We start from the raw sequence: 23,736 nt of genomic DNA, 5'->3' as shown, positions 1-23,736 counted from the left end.
GACTGGAGTACCAAGTCCTGTATGATTTGTCTGTCAAGTTTGTGACAAAACTAATGACTTATCAGTGACCACTGCTGCTATAAAAATTAAATTGTAGTCTGAATAACAGTTTGTCTGTTTGTTTTAAATTAACCCTCTGACATTGAACAGTTCTGAATTAAGATTATCCTTAACTTCAGAGCATGGAAGAGCTGGAAAAGAGCAATGAAAATCTTCTAGCTGGTGCACAAAGTGAACTTCGCAAAGAAATGGCAATGTTGCAGAAGAAGATTATGATGGACACCGTAAGTGTCAGATCTATGAAGAAGTTAGTTAAATGCAAAAATAGAACATTCTTTATAGAAGTCATTTGACATTCATTTAATTAACTCAAAGGAATCATATTAATATGGCATTTGTTCAGTATTATCTCCTTTTCTTGTAACAGCAACAGCAGGAGATGGCAACTGTTCGCAAGTCTCTTCAGTCCATGTTATTCTGATGGCTCAATGGAGAAACAACTTGTACCTAAGTGACACGATACGAGTATAGGCATTAGCCATAGAGAAGTACGTTAAGATTTAAATGTTTTAAAGTTCCTATTAAGCATTTTCATGGATTGTTCTAATCTTGTGTCTGATAATGTTGTAAGAATATATATTAATAAATTTATTACTTTGGGGGGGTGGTATGGACCCCAAACCATTTACTGTCTGTCCAGTTAATCTTTAACTACTTAATACTTACTTCCAGTAGCATCGGACTGTTTAAATTGTTTCACTTTTTATAATGCCAAATTGTAACAATGAGCAGAATTAACGAAAAATGCATTACCCAGATTTTACATAATAACTGTAGGCCTTTAGGTACATTGTGCAAATAGAAGCATTTTTCACAAGCTGCAGACTTTAAGATTTTCTTAGTTTCAACATTTAGTCTGCTGACATATCAGCAATTATAAAAGTTCACAGAAAATGACATAGTGCATATAAGATTGTTTAATGATGTGTATTATAGTAAATTTTAACTGTTCCATTAGGCTAGGCTTGTAATATCTTTGTACTAGTAAGAGATTTATGAACTGCTGTAATTTGTCCAAAAAGCAGGTTTCTTTAGTTGAACGATGAGCTGAGTATCACAGCTTTATATGACATCTGCTCAAGTAAGCATAATTAAACATTATGCATTTTTGGGTATGTAGTTCTTGTAGAACCACTGCTAGAAGTCATCTAGCTCATTTATTTAGTACAAGTTATTACAAGCCTTTGAGATGGAATATTACTTTTTGCAATTCCAAATGACTAGCAATTTAGGGAGGCCTAAGTTTTAAGGATAAAGCATTTGTTTTTCATGTATCTCATTACAGTAAATCAGCATAAATTAAACAATCAGCTTAGCTTGCATGCAGTTTGTTTTTACAGAAAACCATTACGCCTGAATATCCACTTCTACAAATTAGGTAGTTCCTAACATATTTAATGCTTAGATTTAATACAGTAGTAGATAAAACAAAAAACATCCACACACCCACACACACAAATGTGATGTTTTCATAACAATGGATTTCAAAACCAGTCCATACAGATTCTTCTCCTCAGCTTACTAGCATTTTTAATTCAGAATCAAGTCATTTGATGATGGTTCTCCAGTTCTGGGAGCCAGATTAGTGACAGCTAACTTACAGAAACTTCAGCTATTAGGTTGCAACTGAAGTTGAACAAGCAACTGGTATGGAGCTCTTTTTGTTCTGCATCTGCTAAGACTCAGGGAAGGGGCAAACACAGAAGTTACACTGCTAGATTGATGTATGAGGCAACATAGGCCTCTGGTGGGTAACAGGTAACTATGCTAATTTGTAACTGTGCTGCTGAGTCTCAGCCCTCTACGGATAATTAGGTGATGCTGTGAAGTACAGTGAACAGTTTTTGTTTCTGATCTTCAATACTAGGTTATTTGTTAGTATTGCCTCATGTTTCTGGTTTTCTGACTGATTTCTGCATTAGTTTCCTATCAATCATCCACATACCTCAATCATATCCTTAAAACTATTTATACCGACTACTACATGACACATTTCTGAGCATTCTGGGGAACCCAGTCTTCTCACTCTAAAAAAGTTGCCTATGTCTTTTCATCAGGTGGTTAAATTGTTTACAGTATTCAGACAAACTGAAATGGTCTTTACCATCTTCTCCTCTATTTGTCCATGGCCTGGGTTCAGGCTAAGTTCATGTATAGATGCTGTGTCTTTCCCAGCCTCAAACAGGTGTAGTAGGATTCATTTGGAATTTATATTAATCACTTAGCATGCTAGTCCTTTGGCAGTAACTGTTACAGTTATCCCTCAAGTGTATCAGTATATCCTTCTTAGGCAGGAGTGTGGTAGATGGCATTTTATTCCCCCCAAATTTAGCAGACAATACACCACTTTTAAAGTTCCTTGAACGCCTCAGGGAGTCTTTTCGAATTAACATATAGCGAGGAAGCTACAGTGGTAATATTTTTAAAACAAACCATAGCATTCTTTATTGTACAGTTGAGGAAGGACTTTATAAACTCACAGCTCGGCTATGTACCAGCAACTGAAAGTGGTAATGGACACTTAGATTCAACAGGCTTTTTACAAAAATCATATTCAAATAGTACCTCTTTAAAGGAGCCTAAGCTTGCAGGGTTTCTGTACATGTCATGATTTGCTTGTACAGATAAGCTACTTGTATTCAGCTTTTCTTTAATGACAACAACAACCCTTTAACTAGGCACATTATGTTAGCCAGTGAGTCTGTTCTTAAAGAAAGGCTGATAGTGGGCCTGACTTTCTATTTTGGGGAGTTTTACTAATCATTAGGGTTTAGTTTCGTCAGTTTTGTTTGGATAAAGTACAGTGATAGTTACAGGACAAATTAATTATAAGGTAGATGATCACAGCGATAGCAAACATACTTCAGAGGGAATTACATATGGGTGGGTTGCATTGTCACAGTCAAACAGTCACAGTCATTTCAGTTTATCAATGAACTTTGTCATTCACTTGTGCAGTTTCACAGATGCAAGTTAGGCTAGGTAAAGTTAGTGTCCTCGAAGTATACAACTACCTACAATCTAGATAATGATGGAGTACAACAAGGCAAACCTTACAATGACGACAAAACCAGAAACCAGCCATGACAGAAAATACAAACTACAACTGTAGATGCTAGAGAATGCATGAATCCTAAAGGCACTCATAACAGTATTTTTAAGTAGAAGAAAAATTTCCTGAGCTATACCTCCTTCATCCTACTGATCCAGTAGCTTGTTCTTTAGAAATACCAGAACAGAGATGAACAAGTAGTTGTACCTCATTTTACCAGTCTTAATAATGCAGTACTGTATTCATTGATACCTCCGACTACCACTTCACAGCAGTTCCAAGAACACTTTAGAAACTAATGCTAGAAGATTAATCACTTGGTCTAGGGAAAAGTGAAATTCCTCTTCGAATTCTGGTCAGTAGCACCTTGGTTTGAAGTCTACATTCACCAGACCAGAAGTACTGAATTAAGGTTACCTAACAGGAAATGGCAAAAGTTTCAAATATGGTATTCATGGTATAAAATAACAGCTACAATGTCTAAAACACAAGGGAAAATACGTCCTGGTTCAAAAGTATTGATCACAATAGAATCTGCAGGACTTTGTATTTAGTAATTCTAACATCTGGTAATGTCTGGGATAGAGTGAGCTTTCTCGTAAAACTATTTTCTTGAAAAACATAATCTGTCTTCCCCCAAAAAGAGGCTGCTTCATTCAGCATTCCCCTAACTGCTTCTCCTCTTGTCCTTGACCTATTTAATCAGTCATTATGGTTTTGAACCTGTTCAGGAGCTTGATGAGATGAAATTCTGAAGACATGTATATGAAGATGAGCAGCAATCTGTAGGCATACACCAGTGGCATATCTCAGCATATCAAACAAGGATATGAACTTCAAAAGAACAAAACAGAACAGGTTAAAAAAAACCAACAACCAGTCCCACACATATTTTTTAAAATTGTCCCTACTATAAATTCATCCATACTTTAATCAATCTATCCAAGTGACAAGTTTAGCAAGCATTTTAACCTAGAGTGGTCTATTTTAGAAGGAAAAAAACCAACCCACAACCCAAAAAACAAATGGTATTAAACACGTACAAAGCCTGATAAACAAAGGTTGTTAGTCTGCAGTTAGCATAATAACTTTAAACAAATCACTTGAACTAAAGCATAATTACAAGAGAGATCTGTAAATTTACTTTCACATCTCTGTTCCAAGGAAAGCAAGCCAGTCGGCTCCCAAACTACATGTTTACACAGTATCCTGGCCCTCCCTCCGCAGTGACAGCTGAAATCTGAGCAAGTCAGAAATGGCAAAGCAGAATGACAGGGACAGTTCTCAATCCATTCCTTTAAGTATGCTCCAAATGAAAAGTATAAAACAAAATGCTTACCAATGCTATCCATAGAACAATATATTCATCAATGAAACTGTTGAAGTACTGGTCCAAAAACAGAAGTCCTGGCCCAATAAATGCACTGTCCTGAAGACAGATTTCACTTTTTGTCATGTGAGCCACCTATGATAAAGAGAAAAAAAAAAAAAAATAAATAAAAAGAAGGAAAAAGAAAAAAAGAGAGAGACAAAAATGCACCACTGCAAGATCAATGTAACTACCAGATAACCTCCACCTTAAGTTACAAAGGGGCATGACATCCTTACCCAGGAACAGCCTGCTGTCCCCGGTTCTTAGGAAGCAATCAGCAGGCAGGCCAAGGGCTTCATAAATGCTTCAGGGCCTGCTGCTCCCCGACAATTTATTTCCCAAGGACCAAGTAACCTCTTTCCAGGTTATTCAATCAATATATAGCACTTTAATCAGTGATAAAAGCTATTTGAATTATCAATTGGTATTTTTTTACTTTATTATACAAGAAACATGTTCCTGTCCTTCTGTAGTATGTTACATCTATACCAGTGCATTTTAGGTATTTGCAGGGGTTCCCCACTCTATTTTTCCGGTGCTGTATTTGAAGGGTAAGACTCTGCAAGTGTATTAAGCTAACTAGAAACTAGGCTTTTGCTTAGGTGACAAGACTTGTATTCAGTGTTTAGTAGAGATAGTGATGTACGCAGAGACACTTTACAGAATGACCAAGAGAAGAAGAAAGATTACTGGGGAGGGAATCTCTTCCCCGCACACACCTTGATCCTTCCATATTTAGCATTCTTAAAGACAACTTAAGCTCACCTTTAATTGAGAGGCAAAAAAAAAGAGTTTTTTGTATGAAGTTGGAGACCTAATAGAGGACAAATGAAGAGTCCATACTAGGAAGCTCAAAAATGGCAGAAGGAAAGTAGTCTAGGTGCCAAGTTTGCCATAAGAAATCACCCTGTCATTCCTTGTTTCCATACATTGTGGACACTTGGCAAATATGATTAAAGTCCTGACTTTAAAAAGTGGTCTCAGCATAATATAAATCATGTTCAACTCTATGCTGAACAGCAAAATTCACAGAAAAGCCTGTGAGTGTCCCAGTCTAAAGACAGGACAAACCGCAAAGGCTTACATCCAGAGGAGAGCTGACAAAGGCTTCCACTCTAAGCCAGCTAAGGATGCATCTCTCCTGCTAAAGGAATCTGCTGCAGGGAGCAATTCCTGGCTCACATCTGGCATGATGTGCAACAGCTATGCAGGGTTAGCGCCCATGGAGCAGCTGTTGCACATCCACGCAAACTGCACAGACCTTGGCTCATGTCTCCACTGGGCCTCCGACCTTGTTCATGCCTTAAGTTTTTACTGCGGTTTGCTCACTCTGGAGTGCCTGAAGGACAAGGCCTCCTGAAATAGTATCAGAAAACTGAGAGCTAAACCCCCCAAATCCTTTCCCCACTACCTTTACAGATTTGCCTCTGGAGCAGACTACCCTTAAAGCTACACATAAAGCATCAAGGGAAACATGGTTTGCTCAGAAGTGTCCATGAGTGAGTTGACGTACATACAGCGATGACTGCTGGTTAGAAAGACCCACGGGTCCTCTGAACGAGCAAGGGAGCCAAGGCATTTGACAGAACAGATGAACTGTCTCAAGTTCAATCTTAAGGTTCAGTCTTATCAGCATTCTCTCTCTTGAACCAAGTTAGCAGCTCACTAGGTGAACTCCTGTTTAGCAACAAAGTCTGTAGAATACCTGTTTTCTAGTGTTTGAAAAATGTCGTGCTGGGGGGCAGGGAACCAGCTGGCTGGATTACTGTTGTTAGCAAATATATAGAGTAAGGCAGATTTTTTTTTTTTTTAATCCATTGATGAGGTTTTTAATTACAAAAGAGATAAAGACAGAAAAGTTTATCTCTTTGTTTTAATGATTAAAGTAAATTCTTACTTCAGATAATTAAATCAGAAGTCACAGCACTGTTAATAAGGCTTGAGAGACCACAGTTACGATGTTAAAGACAGACAGTATATTTCTAGGAGTAAGTGAAACAAAGCTGAAAGTTCTAACCAGTACATTCAACAATAAGTACGTGTTTACATCAGTGTCATATATAATCTCTCTGTAGGAGCCCGAGTCTAGTTCAGTGTCTTGGTCATAATGAAAATGGTAACACAGTGGCAGAGCAGAATGGGAAAACCTGCATGGTGCCCACTGATTCAGCAAGCATTAAGCCAAGAACCAGTTTAGTTTTAGGAGGTTTAGGACTGAAACAAGATTACTTACCACCAACTTCTGTGAGATTTTAGCATTCACAAATCCAAATGTCAAGACATACAGGCAAGAATGTTTTTCAAACAGCTGAGTTGTAGACTTTTTATAGATCATAATGGCCAGTGTGATAAGTAGTCCAATGTGCAGGCCTGGTGAAAGAACACTTGTTCCCTGAAATACAAATGGACAGAAAATTTGTCTTAGGCTTCAGTCACATGGTAAGGTCCAGATTTTATATGTATTGCAAATACCATTAAACAAAACCAGTTGTCAAAACGCAGGGAAAGTCCATTAGCATTATGCCAATACTATTAGCATCCTTTGCAGTGACCACTAATCAATTTTGTAAGAAAATTCATTGCTGGTTCCTGTGACAGAAGAAATCCAGTAACAGGTAAAGACAAGGTAGATAATGAAGTCTTTGCTTTAGCCATCCAACACTCATATGCTTGTCTGCTTAAATGCTTAAACAGGTAAAATCCTTATGATCGTCTGAAATGCAATAAATTATGAGCATAAATTATTCAAACCTCATTCAGATTTTTAAAGCAACTTACTGCTATTGTAGATCCATTCTTTCCAACCCCTCCACCAAAGATGACACGGAAGTAATTGAAAAAAGAAAGTGCTGTTCCGCACAGTATGCCAAAAACTGCAAAGAACTTCAGTTCTAAGCCCACCAAAGGGACCTTAGCAGGAAAAACAAGAGAAAGATATTAAAAGTTAAGGATAACACCTTTTTTAAAAAGTTATTTTAAAAGCTACTGATATCTACTAAACAATTGTTTTATTTAAACTCTCACTTTCCCAAGAACAAGCTTAGGAGGACAGTGTTTGGAATTTGTTTCCTTACTAAGGAGACAACGAATTTCTTTTGTAATGTTTAAAGTCGACTTTTGAGTACTTAAATTCTGGTCTTGAAATTCAGCTAGATCTTACTGTGTTTGTTCTTACGATGTTCAAATATTTTTACTACATAAGCAAAAACTTGACACAGACTATGCATCACCAAGGCACAGGAGCGGGGAGAAGGCTAGTTCCTTCTATTTCACTGGGTAACACAATACTGAACCACAGGAAACACAAACACCATCTGCCTGCTTTGTGTTTTGGTACATGTTATTTGTATGCTGTATCTTTGCATTTAGAATAGTCTCCAGATACAAATTTTAATTAAACAGTTACCTTTCAGAATCAATTGCAGTTTCAAGGAAACTTCCAAAGGCAGCAGAGGATTTAAAAAAAAGAAATAGTAATAAATTGAAACCATTGACTATATTTTTGAATATAGATTGTTTTGAGATACAGCATAACTACCACAGATTTTAATATTGAAGAAAAACAAATCATAATTGAAGTCTAATGCACCTACTTTATTTTCCAACATGAAAATAAGCTGTTTTAAAATAGAACAAAAGCATCTTGCAAGATGGGGAAAGGAAACAGATTTAGCTAAGCAGTTCTTAATTGCTGAGTAAACTCGTGAATTAATTTGAATTACTTGGTGGTTTATATTTAGATTAATTGGCATTGGTTACAAATAGCGTGGAATGGTCTCAGCTCTTCCCTGCGCTACAACCAAGAGGAACTATACATTTCTGAGTAAAGACCCTAGAAAGGATGAAGGTGTTAGTCTAATATAATTTTGATACTATCCAATAAAGTGCATCTTTAAAGATCAGAATAAAAGCCAGAGATAGGGAAATGCTTTTGGACAGAAAACAGTTCTTTAAATATAGATATTTACATTTACATCGGCTGTGACATAAGTGTTAAAAATCAGTACATCTCTATCGGCACATAAATGTGGATTACTTAACCAAAAACCCCCTAACTTCATCCCCTAATTTTGTTAGATTAAAGCATTTAATCTTGAAATTTTAAAATAAAGGATCCTATAAATCAGTTAACTGAACAGAAATGTATGTCTTACAATAAAATATACAAAACAAAGAAAACTAGAAGAAACACTATTTGTTAAAGCTTAAGTATCTGCAGAATATTAGTTCCAGATCAGAAGTTTATATATGGCAGATGGGGTCTTTTTTCCTCTACGTAGCTCTAAATTTGTGCATACAAAGTCACACCATTATACCCAAGTTAGCTACAACATCAAAATAACCTACATTTGTACAATAAGCTAAACCAGAACATTAGACAACTAGTAGGTGTTGATGGTACCTGCACAGGATAGCTTCAAATACCATAGGAACTGTGAACACTTAACAGGAACGGAATACTCAACAGGAACTCTGAATGCTTAATATGCTTACCTTATAGTCCCATATTGCTGTGCCACCATACGCAGATATCAAGAGCAGCATTGTTATGGCTGTCTGAACTTCAGTTACATCAACTCTATGAAGGAAAAAAAGGGAGATTTAGTTAAAGAAAAGGTCTTTTTGCTATAAGGCAGGTGAGGGAGGAAAATCAAAAACCACTGACTTTAAATTATCTCCTTAAAAGTACTTCAAATTACTTCAATGTATACAGAATATGATTTTCCTTGACTGAGAAAGATACTTTATACGGAGGCACACATCTTTGGTTAAGATTTAAAATTAAACCTGTACTCCTTATCTAGAGCAAGCTACATGTAATTCTAACGGGGGAAAATCTTTAATGAATACATTGTTAACTATTTGTGAATTTTGTATAAACTTACAGAGTTGTTGTTGTGTAAGCATCAAATCAAAGTTTAAGGCAAGCTTATAGTAAATGCAATCAAACATTTCCATTAAAAGCATATATAGAAGTATGGACCGTGCAGGCTGGTACAGAAGGGATTTCTTTAAGCTATCATGTCATGAAAACTTGACAGATACAGCCTGCAAAATATGAGGGCAGTATTTTGAGGTCTTAGTCTGTGGATAGCTAAGCATCTGTCCTGTTTCAGAGGACATATAATTGATACCTTGCTTTTTTCCTTAAAAAAAAAAATTTAAAATAGGTGGCTTTGAATGTCCCCTGAAGTCTAGACTCTGCATTCTACCTTTTTTATTCTCAGACAAGATAGCCAAACTCTTTCTGTATTCGATTGACGAAATGTTTTGAGAAGACCTGAATATATTAAAAAAAAGTTAAGAAGAGGCTCAAGAGAAAGAATTGGCATTTTCAATAAAGCTTTAAAATAAATAAATAAATAAATAAAAAGTGCACAGCTAAGGTACTGTTTATGCTACTGAAGGTTTTGAGACAGTTACCTGATCTCTGTACTGAAGTTACCAGCAAGCAGTGACAATGGATGTTTAAAATACAACATTTCCTTAAGCAGTTAGAATAAATTTGCTGTATTATGACCAAAGTCAACACGTATTATTACTTGCTTAGCACATGCACTGTTTGCACAGATAGGAATCAACTCTTGGCTAATGGAAAACATTTATCTGATCTTGATAATCACAGTAACATTGAACTCTTCTTTCATCAGAAAGATAGTGATAAAATGTGCTAAGTTTCATCACAAGCTTCAGACTCTTAGTCTTAGAAGAGCCAAAGTTTAAGCTGCAACTAGACAAGCTGAGGTGCTCATCACTGTCCAAAGCCGTTGGAATGTGTAGTCCTCTCCTTACGCCATTGCGCTCCCTCACTTGTACTAGCTGTTGTGAACCAGTTCAGCTTGCTAGCCTAGTGTAGGTTTTTAATCTTCTGCCTGTTCCATGAATTGCCTTGAAATCAAGTGACAAAGTCTGTGCAGGGGGAAACAAGACAGTGGTGCTTTTTCCACTAACTGCTGGGCTTTTCCCCCTCTACCAGGGATGAAGGGTTACATCTGCCCAGTCATTGCTGTAGCTGCACACTGAACTTGTCGGTTACGTCACCCAAAAGCATCCATGTGCAAGTGCAAGTGTGCAGAGTTTGCACTCTGTACTATTAAAACCTAGATTTCTAAGCTGTACTGCACTTGCTGTTGCTGGTGGCGGGAAGAGGCTCGAACTTGAAGTTGAGTCATTACATTTGCGAAAGTTTAGTACTTAATTTTACAGAGGCTTAGACTGTTGGTTGCAACACAGTCCAAATCAGAGTTCAAAGATTTTAAACAGACGCTGTGTGGTAGGTATTCTGCGTAACCTGACAGCAGCACAGTACCCAGCTGCTCTGATCCTTCCTGACCACCAGCGCTAGGACTTTCTTATCTGTCATTTGACTTCTAAAATCAAATGCTGCTAATTCAGGAACAGCATCAGTGAAAGCTTCCGTCCATGGTGTTATGTATTATCATATTTAGAGCAATATACTAATGCCTTCATTTAGACCCTCACCTCTGTGCTTAAAAGAAATAAAATTGTGAGCCTTGAAAAAAAACTCTGACCTGTTTTCACTACACACAGATAGTTACCTTGGAGAAAAGTTGTGTCTATTTAACTTCAAACCCTAAGCATGGAACACCAGGCCATTCCGAACTGCTTGTACAATGCAGTATCACTGTATTTAGGTAGAAGCCATTAAGTTTTTAATGAAGAAATTTTTATGTGGTATAGGAGTCTCGGCATCTTCCTGATGTAGGGAAATCATTCTCACATTTTATGCAGGAACAAAAGGCACAGAAAAGCAATCATGTATGCAAAATCCCAGAGCTCACGGCATAGCCCATATCACTTCAGTGCAGTCCACTGTCATGTATGGAAATTATCCTACTTCAGCCGTCACTCTAAAGCATTTTTGTTTACAGTACAAAATATCCTTTAAAAAAAGTAGGATGGGTAGGCAGGTAGAAGAGTTATATTTTGTGTGGTAAAATGCATTATCAGCAAATAAAAAAAAGAGTTCTTAGCATTACCACAGAGACAGCTTTCTTTTGATACAGACATCGAACAGTATGCAAGGATAGCTGATCACTAACCTATGCGCCCAGTGATACTCAGATTTGCTAATGTGCTTCTTGCAGGTCAGAGCTAAGTAGGACTACACACAGGTGACATAGCAAGTGACTAGGATTAGCAGGAGAATAGCCTTCATCTATCACATATTTCCAATTTTGCTGCTACAGAAGTCTCTGATCTTTTCCTCTTTTCAGAAATCGTTACTAAAGTGCAGCTCATTGTTTAAAAACAGCAAAAGGCCGTGGCTAGGCACCACCACAGCTGCAGGAGGGTGCAGCAATCCCCATGCTATTAGAAGTTAAATTGAAATTGTTATCTTCTACGTGAATGTCATGACTCCTTCTCCTACACTGCAGTGAGAACAGATGAAATTTCTACAAAGTCATGAACAGCATCACAGCAATCTCTAGAACTGTGACCTAACACAAAACCTGAAGGACATCAAAGCCAGTATGAGTCAGATTAAAAGTAAAGCCCCCCCCCCCAAAACCCGGGGTAATTCTTCAAGCACTATCATAGCTCTGTGGAATGCCTTGCCAAAGGATGCAATGGATGCAGAGTTCATTCGAAGGAAGACTGAAGATGTCTATGGAAGGGAAGCCCATTAGCAGGGGAATTTCTCTAAAAATGCATATCGGTCAGAGTCCCCTGGGCTGAAACTGTTCTGTGGCTGGGAGATTACGAAGGGAGGTACCATAAATGCTTGCCCTGTCCCTACTCCTACACAGAGCACATGTTTACATTGCAGGCAGGACTTCTCTGGCCTGAGCCTGCATAGTGCTTGTATGGATTTTGAGAACAAATCCATAGATTAAAGAGCCAAACACATGCACACAAAGCACATACAGCTAAAATCAGCTGCTAAAAAAACAAGTCCTCTACTCAGTATTATGCAGAGTTTTAGAATTCTTGACAGGTAAAAGACAAGTCTGCTAGGGTGGAAGGGAGATGAGGAAGAAGGTGAGAGGTAAAGAGAGCAGGGAAAAAACAAAGAAGAAATGGAAATCAAGTAGCTAGCAGTCTCAGACATTAAGCAACATGTACTTCTAAAGATACCTACTTACTTTCCAAACCTTAGTATGCCTGATACATATGTCTGCCAGTGAGCAGAATAGAACATGAACAGTCCCACAAAACAACAGAAAAACAACCAGTCAGGATTTGTTCCTAGTCGGATTGCTATGCAGGATCCAAGGACAACAAAAACTGAAAAGCAGAAATGAACATGTTAGTCATATAACCTCTTTGCTGGTAGTTAAGAGAAATTAAAAAAAAAATCACAAGGCATTTTACATCACTGTAACAAAGTAACGATATGACTGATACTTTACTGAGTAGCTAACCTCAGGGAGGGTCCTGGCAGGAGACACCAAAACACAGGACTCTTCTTCCAAGTGGGGGCCCTGCCTTCTAGCCTACAGTGGTCATTCTCCCTTCTTCAGGCCTTGTCATCTCGTGTTCTTTGCAACACTGACAGCTCCAACCGAAAAGCCCAGCTCAGAGAAGCTAGTAGTTGCACTTCTCTGGGAAGTGAGGCATAAAGAATGTACCAACTCACAGGGCAAATGTTTCAGCCGTTAAGATTTTATAGAAGTACAGGCACTGCCACCAACAGCAGCTAAGTTATGGAAAGTAAAACTGAGCAAGGCTTACTTTTTAAGGACTCCAAATCAACTTTTTTTAAACTCATTCTTCTAAGGAATATAAATTATCCTTCCCCTAAGTGCCAGGCTGGATGCCCTATTACCAAACTGATATTTTGGCACCTCACTCCTAAAGCGGAATCCTTGGTTTCACATGCCAGCGTCGGTCTTTTAGGTCCTTAAAATCCTTTATTAGGCAATCACCTGCACCCTACTGGAAAACACAGGCTATGTATAGTAAAGAATCTCTGAACATGCTGTTACGGAATTCTTTGTTCACCATTAGGTCATTCAAAGAACACTGTACGTGAAGATGCAGAGTAAGAGCAGAACACATGTTACCCAACATGTGCCAGAGGTACTTCTGGAATATCCTCCCTGATACTGGTCAGGGATGCAAAGGTCAGGGGCAGCCTTGGCTGCAGTGACCAGGAGATGGTGAAGTTCTCCTAAAAGAAGGGAACATGCTGACCCTGCTCTGAGCAGGGGGTTGGACTAGATGATGTCTAGAGGTCCTTTCCAACTTCAACAAATCTGTGCTTAATCAGCTCCACTTGAAAACAAGTAACTTTTTTAAAACTAGGATGGGTAACAGTAGGTTAAGGCTACCTGTGGAAATAGAGTCGCAACCATGATCAAAGAGTTCTCCTAGAGGAGAACTACTGTTTGTTCTTCTGGCTTGCTTCCCATCAATGGCATCCAGAGACTGGTAGATAAAAAGTCCTAATGCACCCAGGATGTATGCCCAAAAAGGTGCCTGAAAGAGATTCACATATAAGGTCACTAGGCAGTTCCCAATTTCTTAGCTGATCATCTATTTCATTAAAGGTAGAATACTGTTCAGCACAAAACTATACTACATTGTGCTATTTGTTACTTAGTTAATAGACAAACCAAATTCCTTGCGCTAGTCTACATGAATTGTAGTAACTACCATAATGAACTATTCCAGATACACCAGTGAAACACAGGTCCTTGTATTTATTTAAAAAAAAAAAAAAACCCACCCAAAAAACTTTAACCTCTCTTCTGCATCAACTGACTTTTTTCCACCTTAAAACCACAGTATTTCTATAATTATTTGTATTCTTTGTACTGAAAAATGTTATGAAAATAAAAGTAATCTTTAAAAAAGAAAGTACGAGCAAGGCACTTACTAAAGTTCTCAGCAGTTTATGTGATAGATGCTTAGATGATTTACAACGTATAGATATAAAAACCCTTTACATTTTACTAAATAAAGACTTCAGCTTTTAGGGAAAGAGATTTTTTCCAACATACAAAAATTGACTACATAGGCACTTTGGACAAGGGTTTGAAGAAATTAAGTAATTCACTAAATATGAAGGAGCAACTGTCTACTTAACATAGACTATCAGAGTTTCAAAACAAGCTGTGAATCAGTTACATTAACACCAGTCTTAGGTTCAAAGGAACTGTCCTACAGTAGTATCTTTCAAAAGCATTGTTTTCACACGCACAGTCAGCATGTCTTTGTCTAGGAATTAGTTTTTACTAAAAATTACTTATAACACCTTTTGAACAAAGCACAGGTAACATTTTTGCCTCAAGTAGTTTCCAGTGGTATCCTTAACATTTAGAAACACTGTTCACGAAAAGAGTCAAAGTTAGGTATAAATGCTGGAAATGCAACTTGCAGGTTAAACAAGTGAACGGCCACAGGCTGAGTCACAGAGCTGAATCCTTTCCCACTCCCAGGTAAGGGACAGCTGCTGTGGCTCTACACCTCTGCAATTCCTCTCCTGCAGCACAAACAGACCAACGTGATTACATGTATTTCCTAAGTCCAGTAAAGACTATTAAGCAGATTTAGACAACAGATCAAATCTCAGCTCACTGAGATTTGTCCACACTTGTATAAACCTAGTGTCAGAGCTGGGGGGAAAAAGGAAAAACAACAGTTGCCCATCAGTTCATAGGCAGGGACAGGAGAAGTCAGCAATAAGAATGCAGATGAGGTGAGCTGCTCCTCCAGATGTTCTGTTTTCTCATCATCATTATACTCACTGACTTGAGTTAGGAATAAAAAAAAAAAAAAGGTATGCCTCCAGTCAGACTGATCAAAACACACATCATTCCCAAGAACCAGCATGCTTAAGGGAGGTTCAATTCTGAACAGCTTTTTTGCTGTTATTTAAGACTTCCTCATGTATTCAAGGCTGGCTGATACACTATATGTTATCGCTTAGTTTTGTGCTCTTAATATGGAAACAATATTGTCAGCAAATTTATGATTTTCCTGCTACCCAGTATTTGGATAATTTCATTAACAAAACATTTCCACCATTTAAAGTCAAACAGTTGGCTGCTGTGTCCAGCTTTGAAGTAAAAGACAGTCAAAGAATTAGGGATTCCAGCTATAGGTGAGAAGTCTGGATTTGTATGGACATAGAAATCTAGAAAACTTAGAAAATTCTTCAAAACTGGCAAGGCTGTCTTTCCCCTTCATCCAAGGAAACTAAGAAAAATTGTAATCGCAGATCATGTTGGAAGCCTTGAGCAGGTGAAACAGGATGAGTAGATATTCTCATTCCAATGGACATTTAACATGCTGGTATCTGAGAACCCCCACCAGAGATCACACTACAGAAATCCAGGTCAAGTGATGACAGCAATATGTTTGATGTTTACCAATGGAATTAGTCAAGTTATTTAGGCTTCTTCTCCCTTGTTAGTGCAGTTAAACAAAGGAATTTTGTGTTGGGGGATGGGGTTAAACCAGGGAGTGAGTTCTTAGCCAACTTTTGAAAAAGTTTCTCTCCTCTGACAAAGGGGGAAGGACAGAGCCTGTGGACAGCAGGAGATGCCTACTGCCACCCCGGCTTTGCAGATCACGTGGAGGAACGGAGAACTCAGGAGCCTCTCCTGGCTCAAGCTCACTTGGTCAGACGTTCTGCAGGGAGGCAGCAGCTACCTGGCAGCCCCTGTTCTTGCTCTCCACCTTTCCAAAATAGAGGGTTGTCAGCCATTGCTCAGGTATTTCAGGACATAAAAGCACATTTAGGACCCCCGTTGAAGCTAAGATCATTTCACTTGTGATATAATCCACATACTAAAGCTACCACAGTACCTATACCGGCTTATTCAGGATAACTTTGTTGTATGGAGAATAACTGATACTGTTCAAACAAGGCAGCTCCTCACACAGACCTATGAATGAAGCATTATGAGCAGAAAGGCTAGGAGAAACCACTGGTTTCACTGTAGTCCTTTAAAGTAGTATTTTAAAGACATTTCCAATTTTATCACCGATACTACTGTGAACTGCCACAAAGGTAATCTGCAGCGTTTTACAAGGCGTCCTTACTGTGACATACTTCTACTAGTTACGAAATGATAGCTTGAGATCTATCAAAACTTGTCATGCTAATCCCTGGATTTTGGCAAGTAAACCAGGCCACACCTGGCAATTCTGTCCAGGACACCACTGGTTTTTGGTAGCATTAGGCTCCCCTCCTTTTGCAACCATCTACCTATAACTGAAATAGATTTTAGTTTGCTTTAAAGTCATCAGGTTCTCCAAATCACAGACAGAAGTAGACTGTATCCAGTGCTAAATATGCTAGCCAAATTCCTTACCCACTCTGCATTCACCCCCCGCAGTGTGGGGCACATCACCAATTAAGTCAAATGCCGGAGCATGGGCATTTTCTTATTTAACTGAATCATTTCTATAATTGAAACACCAGTCAGGAACAGAAATCTGTTATGGCACTTTTTTTTTTTTTTTTTAAATCATTAGCCATAGTTCTGTATGCCACATGCTTGGTATTATCACAATCTTTTGAAATGCAAGATCCATGAAGTACAGCCTCAATTCTAACCAAAACACAAGGCTTGCATGCTAGTTACTGTAGTTAGTTTATGAAAGTTTCCATAACCCACAGAACATGATGCAAGAATTCCTGTTCGAGGTCACATCGTCTACATTTACCTTACCTCAAAACAAGCGTAACACATTAAACGTAAAAATAAACAAATAAATCAGCTTCAACTCAAACTTCTCATATTAGGTCTTTTTGACAAAGCAATGGCTTTTGTCAAGTTGCAAGTTATAGTACAGGTATAATCATTAAGACTGCTGATCCAAGTCTGTTTGCATTAGCTCCTGCTGGGACAAATCAAAGCAACAGTCCCCCCAGACTCCAAAACTAAAACGCTCTGCTCCTTGATGATCTGAAAAGAGGGGGAGAGTTTTCATCCTCTTCCCAGTAAGGATCATCTGTATCCATTAACACCTGTAGCGGATGCATCTATATCCCCACAGTTGCGGAGAAGGGAAGAAGATCCTAGTAAGAATAAGGGAACAGGTGTCTGAGAGAGCTTAGAAACACAATCTGGAGCTTTTCTGGTGCGCCTAGGCTCTGGCGCGCCTAGGCTGTCAGTTCAAATTTAACCCAAAGTGGTAATAATCAAAGGTCACTTGCGATCAACTATGCATTTAGCAGATTAAATGAATGCTCTTTAATCAGTAAAATACAGTTTTCTAAACCGCCAAAGGTGCACAGAGGTTTCCAAATTCCCTAATAACCACAGATTCTCTCTGCTGTCCACCCTCTCAATACAACTACAGCTACTGTCTCCTCTGCCTTCTCACATGCCTGGCTCTCCATCCAGGGATGTCCCCTGCTGGCTTCCCACGCTGGACCCAAGTAGTTTGCAAATTAGAGAAGTGGGAGCATTTGAGAATGCTGACATGGCTGACAGACTCAGCAGAAAGGTCAGGAGGCTCCCAATAATCATCAGCTTTTCACTGATGAGGTGTTTATTATCTCTGCCCAAAGTTATATCCTGTCCAAGCAAATGTATTATTTGGCCAGAGCTAGATGCTATTCTCATGGAACTAGAAGAGAACACAAACCTGGGGGAAGGGGGAAGGAGTGGGGATACTTCTCTGCTTCAGTTAAAAAGGATGTCTGAAAGATGATACAGCCCCAGAATCTTGTCACACACAGATTTGGTACAGCAGGTCTAGCCATCTACTGAACCAGAGGGTGTCAAAACAAAACCATGTGCATATAGTGTTTGACAGGTATGTGTGGCATGCCTCTCCTTCAGGAAAAAGTGTAGGTTGAACAGCAGTCCTTCTTCTTCTGCTTCTGTGATTCCACCCCACAAAAGAACATGGACAGCTGCAAAAGACTACATATGCCAAGGACATCCCTTACCACTTATTTCAAGCAAAGCTCTCAACCCCAGAGGGTTCAACAGCCCAAGATCTTGCAAGATTTAAAGATTCAGCCCCCACTTAATTACTCATCACATTTAGTCATAATCTCACTTCCTCAATCCACAGCTACTTATTTTGCCCTGGTTTGCATGGTCCCTCTCTGGACCAGATCCAGAATAGAGAGAGACATTTTTACTGGACTCCCTCCCTCTTCCCCCCAAACATGGATCATTTCCCTCACTTCTGTTCAGCACAAAGCACTACGTACAATTGTACTATTAGCAGGAGAAGGGAAGGGCCTGTTTAAACCTGCATTACAGCAGAAGGAGAGGACAGGGAGGGGAAAAAAACCAAAAATCAAATAATCATACTATAGCCCAAATGCATTTCATGTGCACCAGGATCTCCTTGCCTTCCTTTAGCATCCTCCTCTCCCCAACAAGCTCCCTCTGAAAGATCTCCCACCCTTCTGCGTCGGGGTTTCTGAAACTTTGCTGTCTTACTTTATGCCAAATACCTTTTTCTCCCATTCACTACTGAGTGGTCTGTTCTTCACTCATGGGTATTGGCTGGATTCGCCACCCCAGTCAGTGCTTCACGCTTTTCCTCTATCAGGTCAGGGGCTTAATGCTTCTTCCTTCACACACCCCCATGCCCCCAGCTCACACCAGCCGTTCCAGTTCACCCTCTTTTCTACTTCTCTCTCCCACAAAGCTTAGTTGTCCCCTTGCAGTTTACATGATGTCATGCCTATCAGTATCTTCCCCTCATTTCCCCTCTGACAGGAAAAAACTCAAGACAATCCCTCTTTCAGTTTAAAAGGAGGTGTGTGTGTGGGGGGGTTGCTTGGGGGCGGGTTGGGGGTGTTGGGGTTTTTTTTAAGGGAGTTTTTTAAAAAGAGAGAGAAGCAGAGACAGCACCTAGCCAATGTTCCTCTCCTTCCAAACAGTTAATAGTAGAGCTAGCTGGAGCCACCTAGACCCTCCCCTGCTTTTTGGTCTCCCTAGACATATGGCTTTCTAAACAGCATAGATCAGCAAGATCAGCTTTTATAAATTCACTGCACCATTTCTTAAACAATTCTACAGAGCTAGCCACCACAGGCCTCCCTTCCCTCTCTCTGCTTTCTGCATGAGAACCCTTGAGCCCCTACCCCCTTTTGCCATCACTGCCCAAACTGCAAATCCATAATCCATGCTCTTCTCTTCCCGTCTTCCCCTATTCTCAGTAACCTCCAGGAAATTATAGACAACAGGAAAAAAGGCTTTAAAAAAACCCAAATAAATGAGACATGATGGAACCTATGAAGTTGACAGCAAGCAGGACAAGTCTTTATCACTGGATGACATCTACTCTGATCAGTTTGGGGGGGCTCTTTGCTTAGATCCTGCTGTAAATGCTACAAGATTTTTTTTTTTTTAAATAGATAGAAATTCAATACAAAGTAATTATTACTGTTAGCATGAACTTCTGTCCTAAAATTCTAGCTTCCTATGCTATTTTAGAGAGACCTGTGTCTAAGCTTGAAGCATTACCAAAGCCAGGCCCCTCCACGAGCAACCATGAAAGCAGCAGGATCAGTGTTTCCTTTCTCCCTTTGAAAAAGAGAATTATGTTTAGCCAGTTTTCTTCCTGGTGTTGATGCAAGGAAAAAAAAATAACATGTCAGTTTCCCTAGAAACTGAGAGGGTATGAGAGATTCACCTGCAAGACCTAATGAAGTAACTGTAGCTACTTCAGAGAAGTCAGCTGGCAGTAGAGCAAAATAGTTCACTGTCAAATGGTGGTGACAAAATGGAAAACCCCGCCTAAGAAGTGCTCCTTTTACACTCTAATGCAGCAAATACACACTGTTCATACTTCAAGTCGGTAAAACTTTTCATTCCTAAATATTTTATAATTAGTATTAAAAAAAAAAAGGAAAAAAAAAAGAAAAAAAAAAACCCAAACCAGCCTGCAGTCACAGTGAAGAAGGTATTTCGGCCCTCCACAGAACATGAAATGTGCAGGTAGTGTCCTCCCCACCACCACACCTGGTGTAGCAGTCCCGGGTATTATTTCTATAGATTACTGTCCTAAGTTACACAGAATAGGAAACTGGACAAACACTCTACAAAAAATCTACGCACATGGATTTTAGTTACAACAGTGCTTGAGGGGTGCAGTCTGCTAATGGCTTAGCTACAAGTAAGAAGGCTTATGTTGAAATGTGCATTTACAGGAGACAGTGATACAACCCATGTTTCTACTACACAAGGAGACATTACTGAAGCAGACAATATTTTATAAAGCCAAAACATATTGTGCTAGTCAGTAACAAAGTGGCTTTAGTGGCTACTCATGCTGATGAAAATAAAAAGAATAGTGTATAAGGAAATAACGGCTACACAGTAAGAGAACAAGGGAGCATTGTATGGTTTTAGACATTAATTGCATTGGCGGAAGGGGAAGTATTATTAAATTGTGGAATTCACTGCAATACGACATAATGGAATCTGAAAGTACAAACAAGTTCAAAACAAATAATTCAAAAGGCAAAATCATGAGGTGGAAGGTGTCTGTGGAGAAATAGATCCATCAGTTGCTGTTCTAGCAAGCAACCTGAGCAGAATCCCTTGCCAAGAAACCCCTAAACCACAGTCTTTTGGCAGCTGGAAGGGTACATCGGGGAAAGATCTCTTTTCTAGGCATCTGCTAGCAGCTACACTCCAAGGGATTTCAGCTACCAGTCTTATTTGTTTCAAGTGGTTTGTACAAACATCAAGACTTCAGTGTTTTCAATAAAGGACTAATAGAAATGGCCCACTTAAAGTCTGGTTAGGGAAAAAAAAAAACCACCACACAAACCAACTCATAAGAAAAACCCCACCTAAAACCCAAACCTGCTTGTTATTTTATCCAAGTCGTCTATCCAGTGCTCCTACACTTCCACCAAGAGAATATAACAAGTTCTTGTTACTCCATCAGGTAATCAAGACTTGTTCATGAGTGGAAGAGGTGGCTTGGCAGTATAGAGAGGTGATGTTGAAGTGCACTATGCTATTAGTTCAGCCTGTGATTCAATGACCTTTAACGTCATTTTTAGTTCCACCTTCCCCCTAGCCCTTCCAGCCTACACATCCAAGTCAAAAGTACAAAGCAGATGTTACAACAGTACATATAACACCTATTAGCATTGCAACAGTTTTAGCTATTTTTAGATTTTTAAAAAAGCCATCCAGAACCATGACATCTTAGGTGGAAGACAAGCTGAGTCATTAAACAAGCAGAAGAGAGATAATGATGCCCTAAGTGATGCAGAAAGAGAAAGTGAGGGCTATTCTCACAGCGCAGAGGCAAAAAAAATCCCAGTAGGATAAGGAGTCTGGCTTGACACTACATATTTATAAAGCATATACAGATATCTGAACAAGGAAGTTTAGTCCAAACTCCAGATTCTTATAAAATTCAGCTTCCACAATTAAAAAAAATAGTAAAGTTCCTAAAACTCAACCTAAGCTTTCCCGGAAGGAATGATTCCCCTGGATGTCTGCAACACAACCTTCTGCTTTTTGTGCAAGAGTCCTCAAGGGAAAAATAACTTAAAATTTACTTTCTGCCTTTTTTTGCCTGAATAGCAAAGAGAAGCTAAAATGAACATCCAGACACATAGCTGGCAAACTAAGCTAAAGGTAGCAGTTCCACAAGCATTTTAATTCTCAAAGTGCCACTAGAAGACAATCTGCAGTTTCCAACCATTCACTCCCATCTCTATCCTCCCTTCTCCTACTGCCTGCAAGGCCACAGAGTGCCTCTACCTGGTGATGGAAATCAGGGAAGTGATTGGGTTAGACCAAAGCAAAGTTAATTTTGATCTGGATCAGCTTCCTGGTACGTCTGCCACAAACACCTCTGCTAACACAAAGGGCAACTAGAGAAAAAGAAGGGTTCTTCTGTCAACAAGAATGCTCACCAAAGTATATCTAAGTTATTAAAAAAACCCAACCAACTGCCACCTCTGCCTTAAGTTAGGATTTAAGCCCACCAGAATGCAGGAAAACAACAGCCACCCTTCAAGATATTTTACCTACACAAAGCAATTTTCCCCTGATAGTTCCCACCATGAAGACTCTGCACTGGGAAACCCACAACAGGCTGGGAAGCTCCAACAGAACTCCTTAACTTGTCAGAGAAGCTGTAGGCCACCCAGTTTAAGCGACAGCAGCATCAGCCCATGTTAACAAGCCTGTTTTCCCTCCAGAAGCTAAAGCAATTAATCGTTTCCCATGCAAGGATGGGAAGCATTTGAGCTACTGTCAGCTAACACGTCTGCAGCACAACCGAACCTCGATTCTGAACTAAGCGATGCCAAAGTGGCGTCAGCCATGTGGGGTGGCCAAGCTCTGCCCTGCTCCTGGGCGCATCCCGCGCCCTCTCTCCTGGTCAGCGGCCCTTGTTACAGCCTTCCTCTCCAGAAGGGAGTTGACACAGCTTACGCCTCCTTCACCAGCAAGCTGCCTGAGCAGAGGCACACGTGTGGGAGGTACGACGGTGCCCAGAGCAGGCTGGGCTCCCATGTTCCAGGGTCAGCTCGGCTCCACAGCCCCATCCAAGCCCCGGCCCTTTCACCGGGACCTCTGGTCAGCGAAGGACCGCAGAGGAGCCCACTGGAACTCGCCCTTTCACGGGATCCCCCCCAAACTTTTGGGCATTCCAACCGTAACACCCACCTCCAGCCTGACCCCTGCTACCCCAAAGCGTGACCCCCGGCATCACCGCTCCCCTGATTTCTCAGGGCGAACCCGCAGCGCTACCTTAGCCCTCCCTCCCGCGGGAAGGAGCCGCGAGTGACCAGGCACCGCACCCCGCGGCGGGGCACGGGCCCGAGAGCTCCGTCCGGCTACCGGCAGGAGGTACCGGGGCGAGGGGGGGGGGGGCTCCCCCGGCGCCGGCCCGCCCGGCGGCACCCGCTCCGGGGCCGCCGGGCTGAGGCGAGGCCCTCGCCGGGAGGAGGCGGTGGCAGGCGGGAGAAGGGCTCTAACGGAGAGGAGGCGGCGGCGGCGGGCGGGTACCTGCTCGGTGGCGCTGGGGCAGCAGGCGATGAGCGGCAGCGCCGTCAGGCAGTTCAGCAGGAGGCCGCCCAGGGTGATGGCGTTGGGGGCCAGCCCCAGCGGGACCTGCTCCACCAGCCAGGCCCAGTAGGGCTGCAGCCAGGGCTCCAGCAGCGAGCGCCCGGCCGCGCTGTAGCGGTGCTGCTCCAGGCGCTTCAGCTGCGCCGGGCTGAGGGGCGTGGGCAGAGCCCAGGGCACGGCCATGCCGCCGCCGCGGGGGCCGCTGCCGCTCGGCCGCGCACCGGACGGCACCGGAGCCAGGCCGCCGCCGCCGCCGCCGCCGC

At 40.7% G+C, this 23,736-nt stretch overlaps 2 protein-coding genes across 3 annotated transcripts in view; one reads left to right on the top strand and one right to left on the bottom strand.

Moving 5' to 3' along the window:
* SYCP3 (synaptonemal complex protein 3) overlaps positions 1-663 on the top strand; it is a 13,170-nt gene extending 12,507 nt beyond the window's left edge. Inside the window, exons 8-9 of the mRNA XM_052790894.1 lie at positions 180-284; positions 428-663. Of these exons, the coding sequence (XP_052646854.1) occupies positions 180-284; positions 428-481 (159 nt within the window). The 3' untranslated portion in view covers positions 482-663. The remainder of the gene's footprint in view (positions 1-179; positions 285-427) is intronic.
* CHPT1 (choline phosphotransferase 1) lies at positions 346-23,736 on the bottom strand. 2 transcript variants are annotated; one of them, XM_052790892.1, is made up of 9 exons: positions 23,414-23,734; positions 13,781-13,928; positions 12,593-12,734; positions 8,979-9,063; positions 7,263-7,394; positions 6,718-6,876; positions 4,452-4,577; positions 3,836-3,946; positions 346-507 (listed from the first exon to the last, which is right to left on the bottom strand). In XM_052790892.1, the coding sequence occupies exons 1-9, from the start codon at positions 23,654-23,656 to the stop codon at positions 463-465; spliced, it is 1,191 nt and encodes a 396-aa protein (XP_052646852.1). In that variant the 5' UTR covers positions 23,657-23,734; the 3' UTR covers positions 346-462. The 2 variants fall into 2 exon arrangements, with proteins under 2 accessions (XP_052646852.1, XP_052646853.1); XM_052790893.1 differs by lacking the exon at positions 3,836-3,946 and having other exon boundaries at positions 23,414-23,736.

This window comes from Harpia harpyja, chromosome 6 (genome assembly GCF_026419915.1).
Source record: "Harpia harpyja isolate bHarHar1 chromosome 6, bHarHar1 primary haplotype, whole genome shotgun sequence".
Lineage (NCBI taxonomy): Eukaryota > Metazoa > Chordata > Aves > Accipitriformes > Accipitridae > Harpia > Harpia harpyja.
This window is presented reverse-complemented; position numbering and strand designations above follow the sequence as displayed.

What these genes read in the sequence shown, in the direction of transcription:
- CHPT1 (XM_052790892.1), bottom strand. Translation starts at nt 23,656, where the DNA reads ATGGCCGTGCCCTGGGCTCTGCCCACGCCCCTCAGCCCGGCGCAGCTG. An exon ending in CAGCAATATGGGACTATAAG is followed by an intron (nt 7,395 to 8,978) that starts GTAAGCATATTA and finishes TTTCCTGCTAAG; the next exon opens with GTCCCTTTGGTGGGCTTAGA. An exon ending in CTCATCAAGCTCCTGAACAG is followed by an intron (nt 508 to 3,835) that starts GTTCAAAACCAT and finishes CGTGTCACTTAG; the next exon opens with GTACAAGTTGTTTCTCCATT.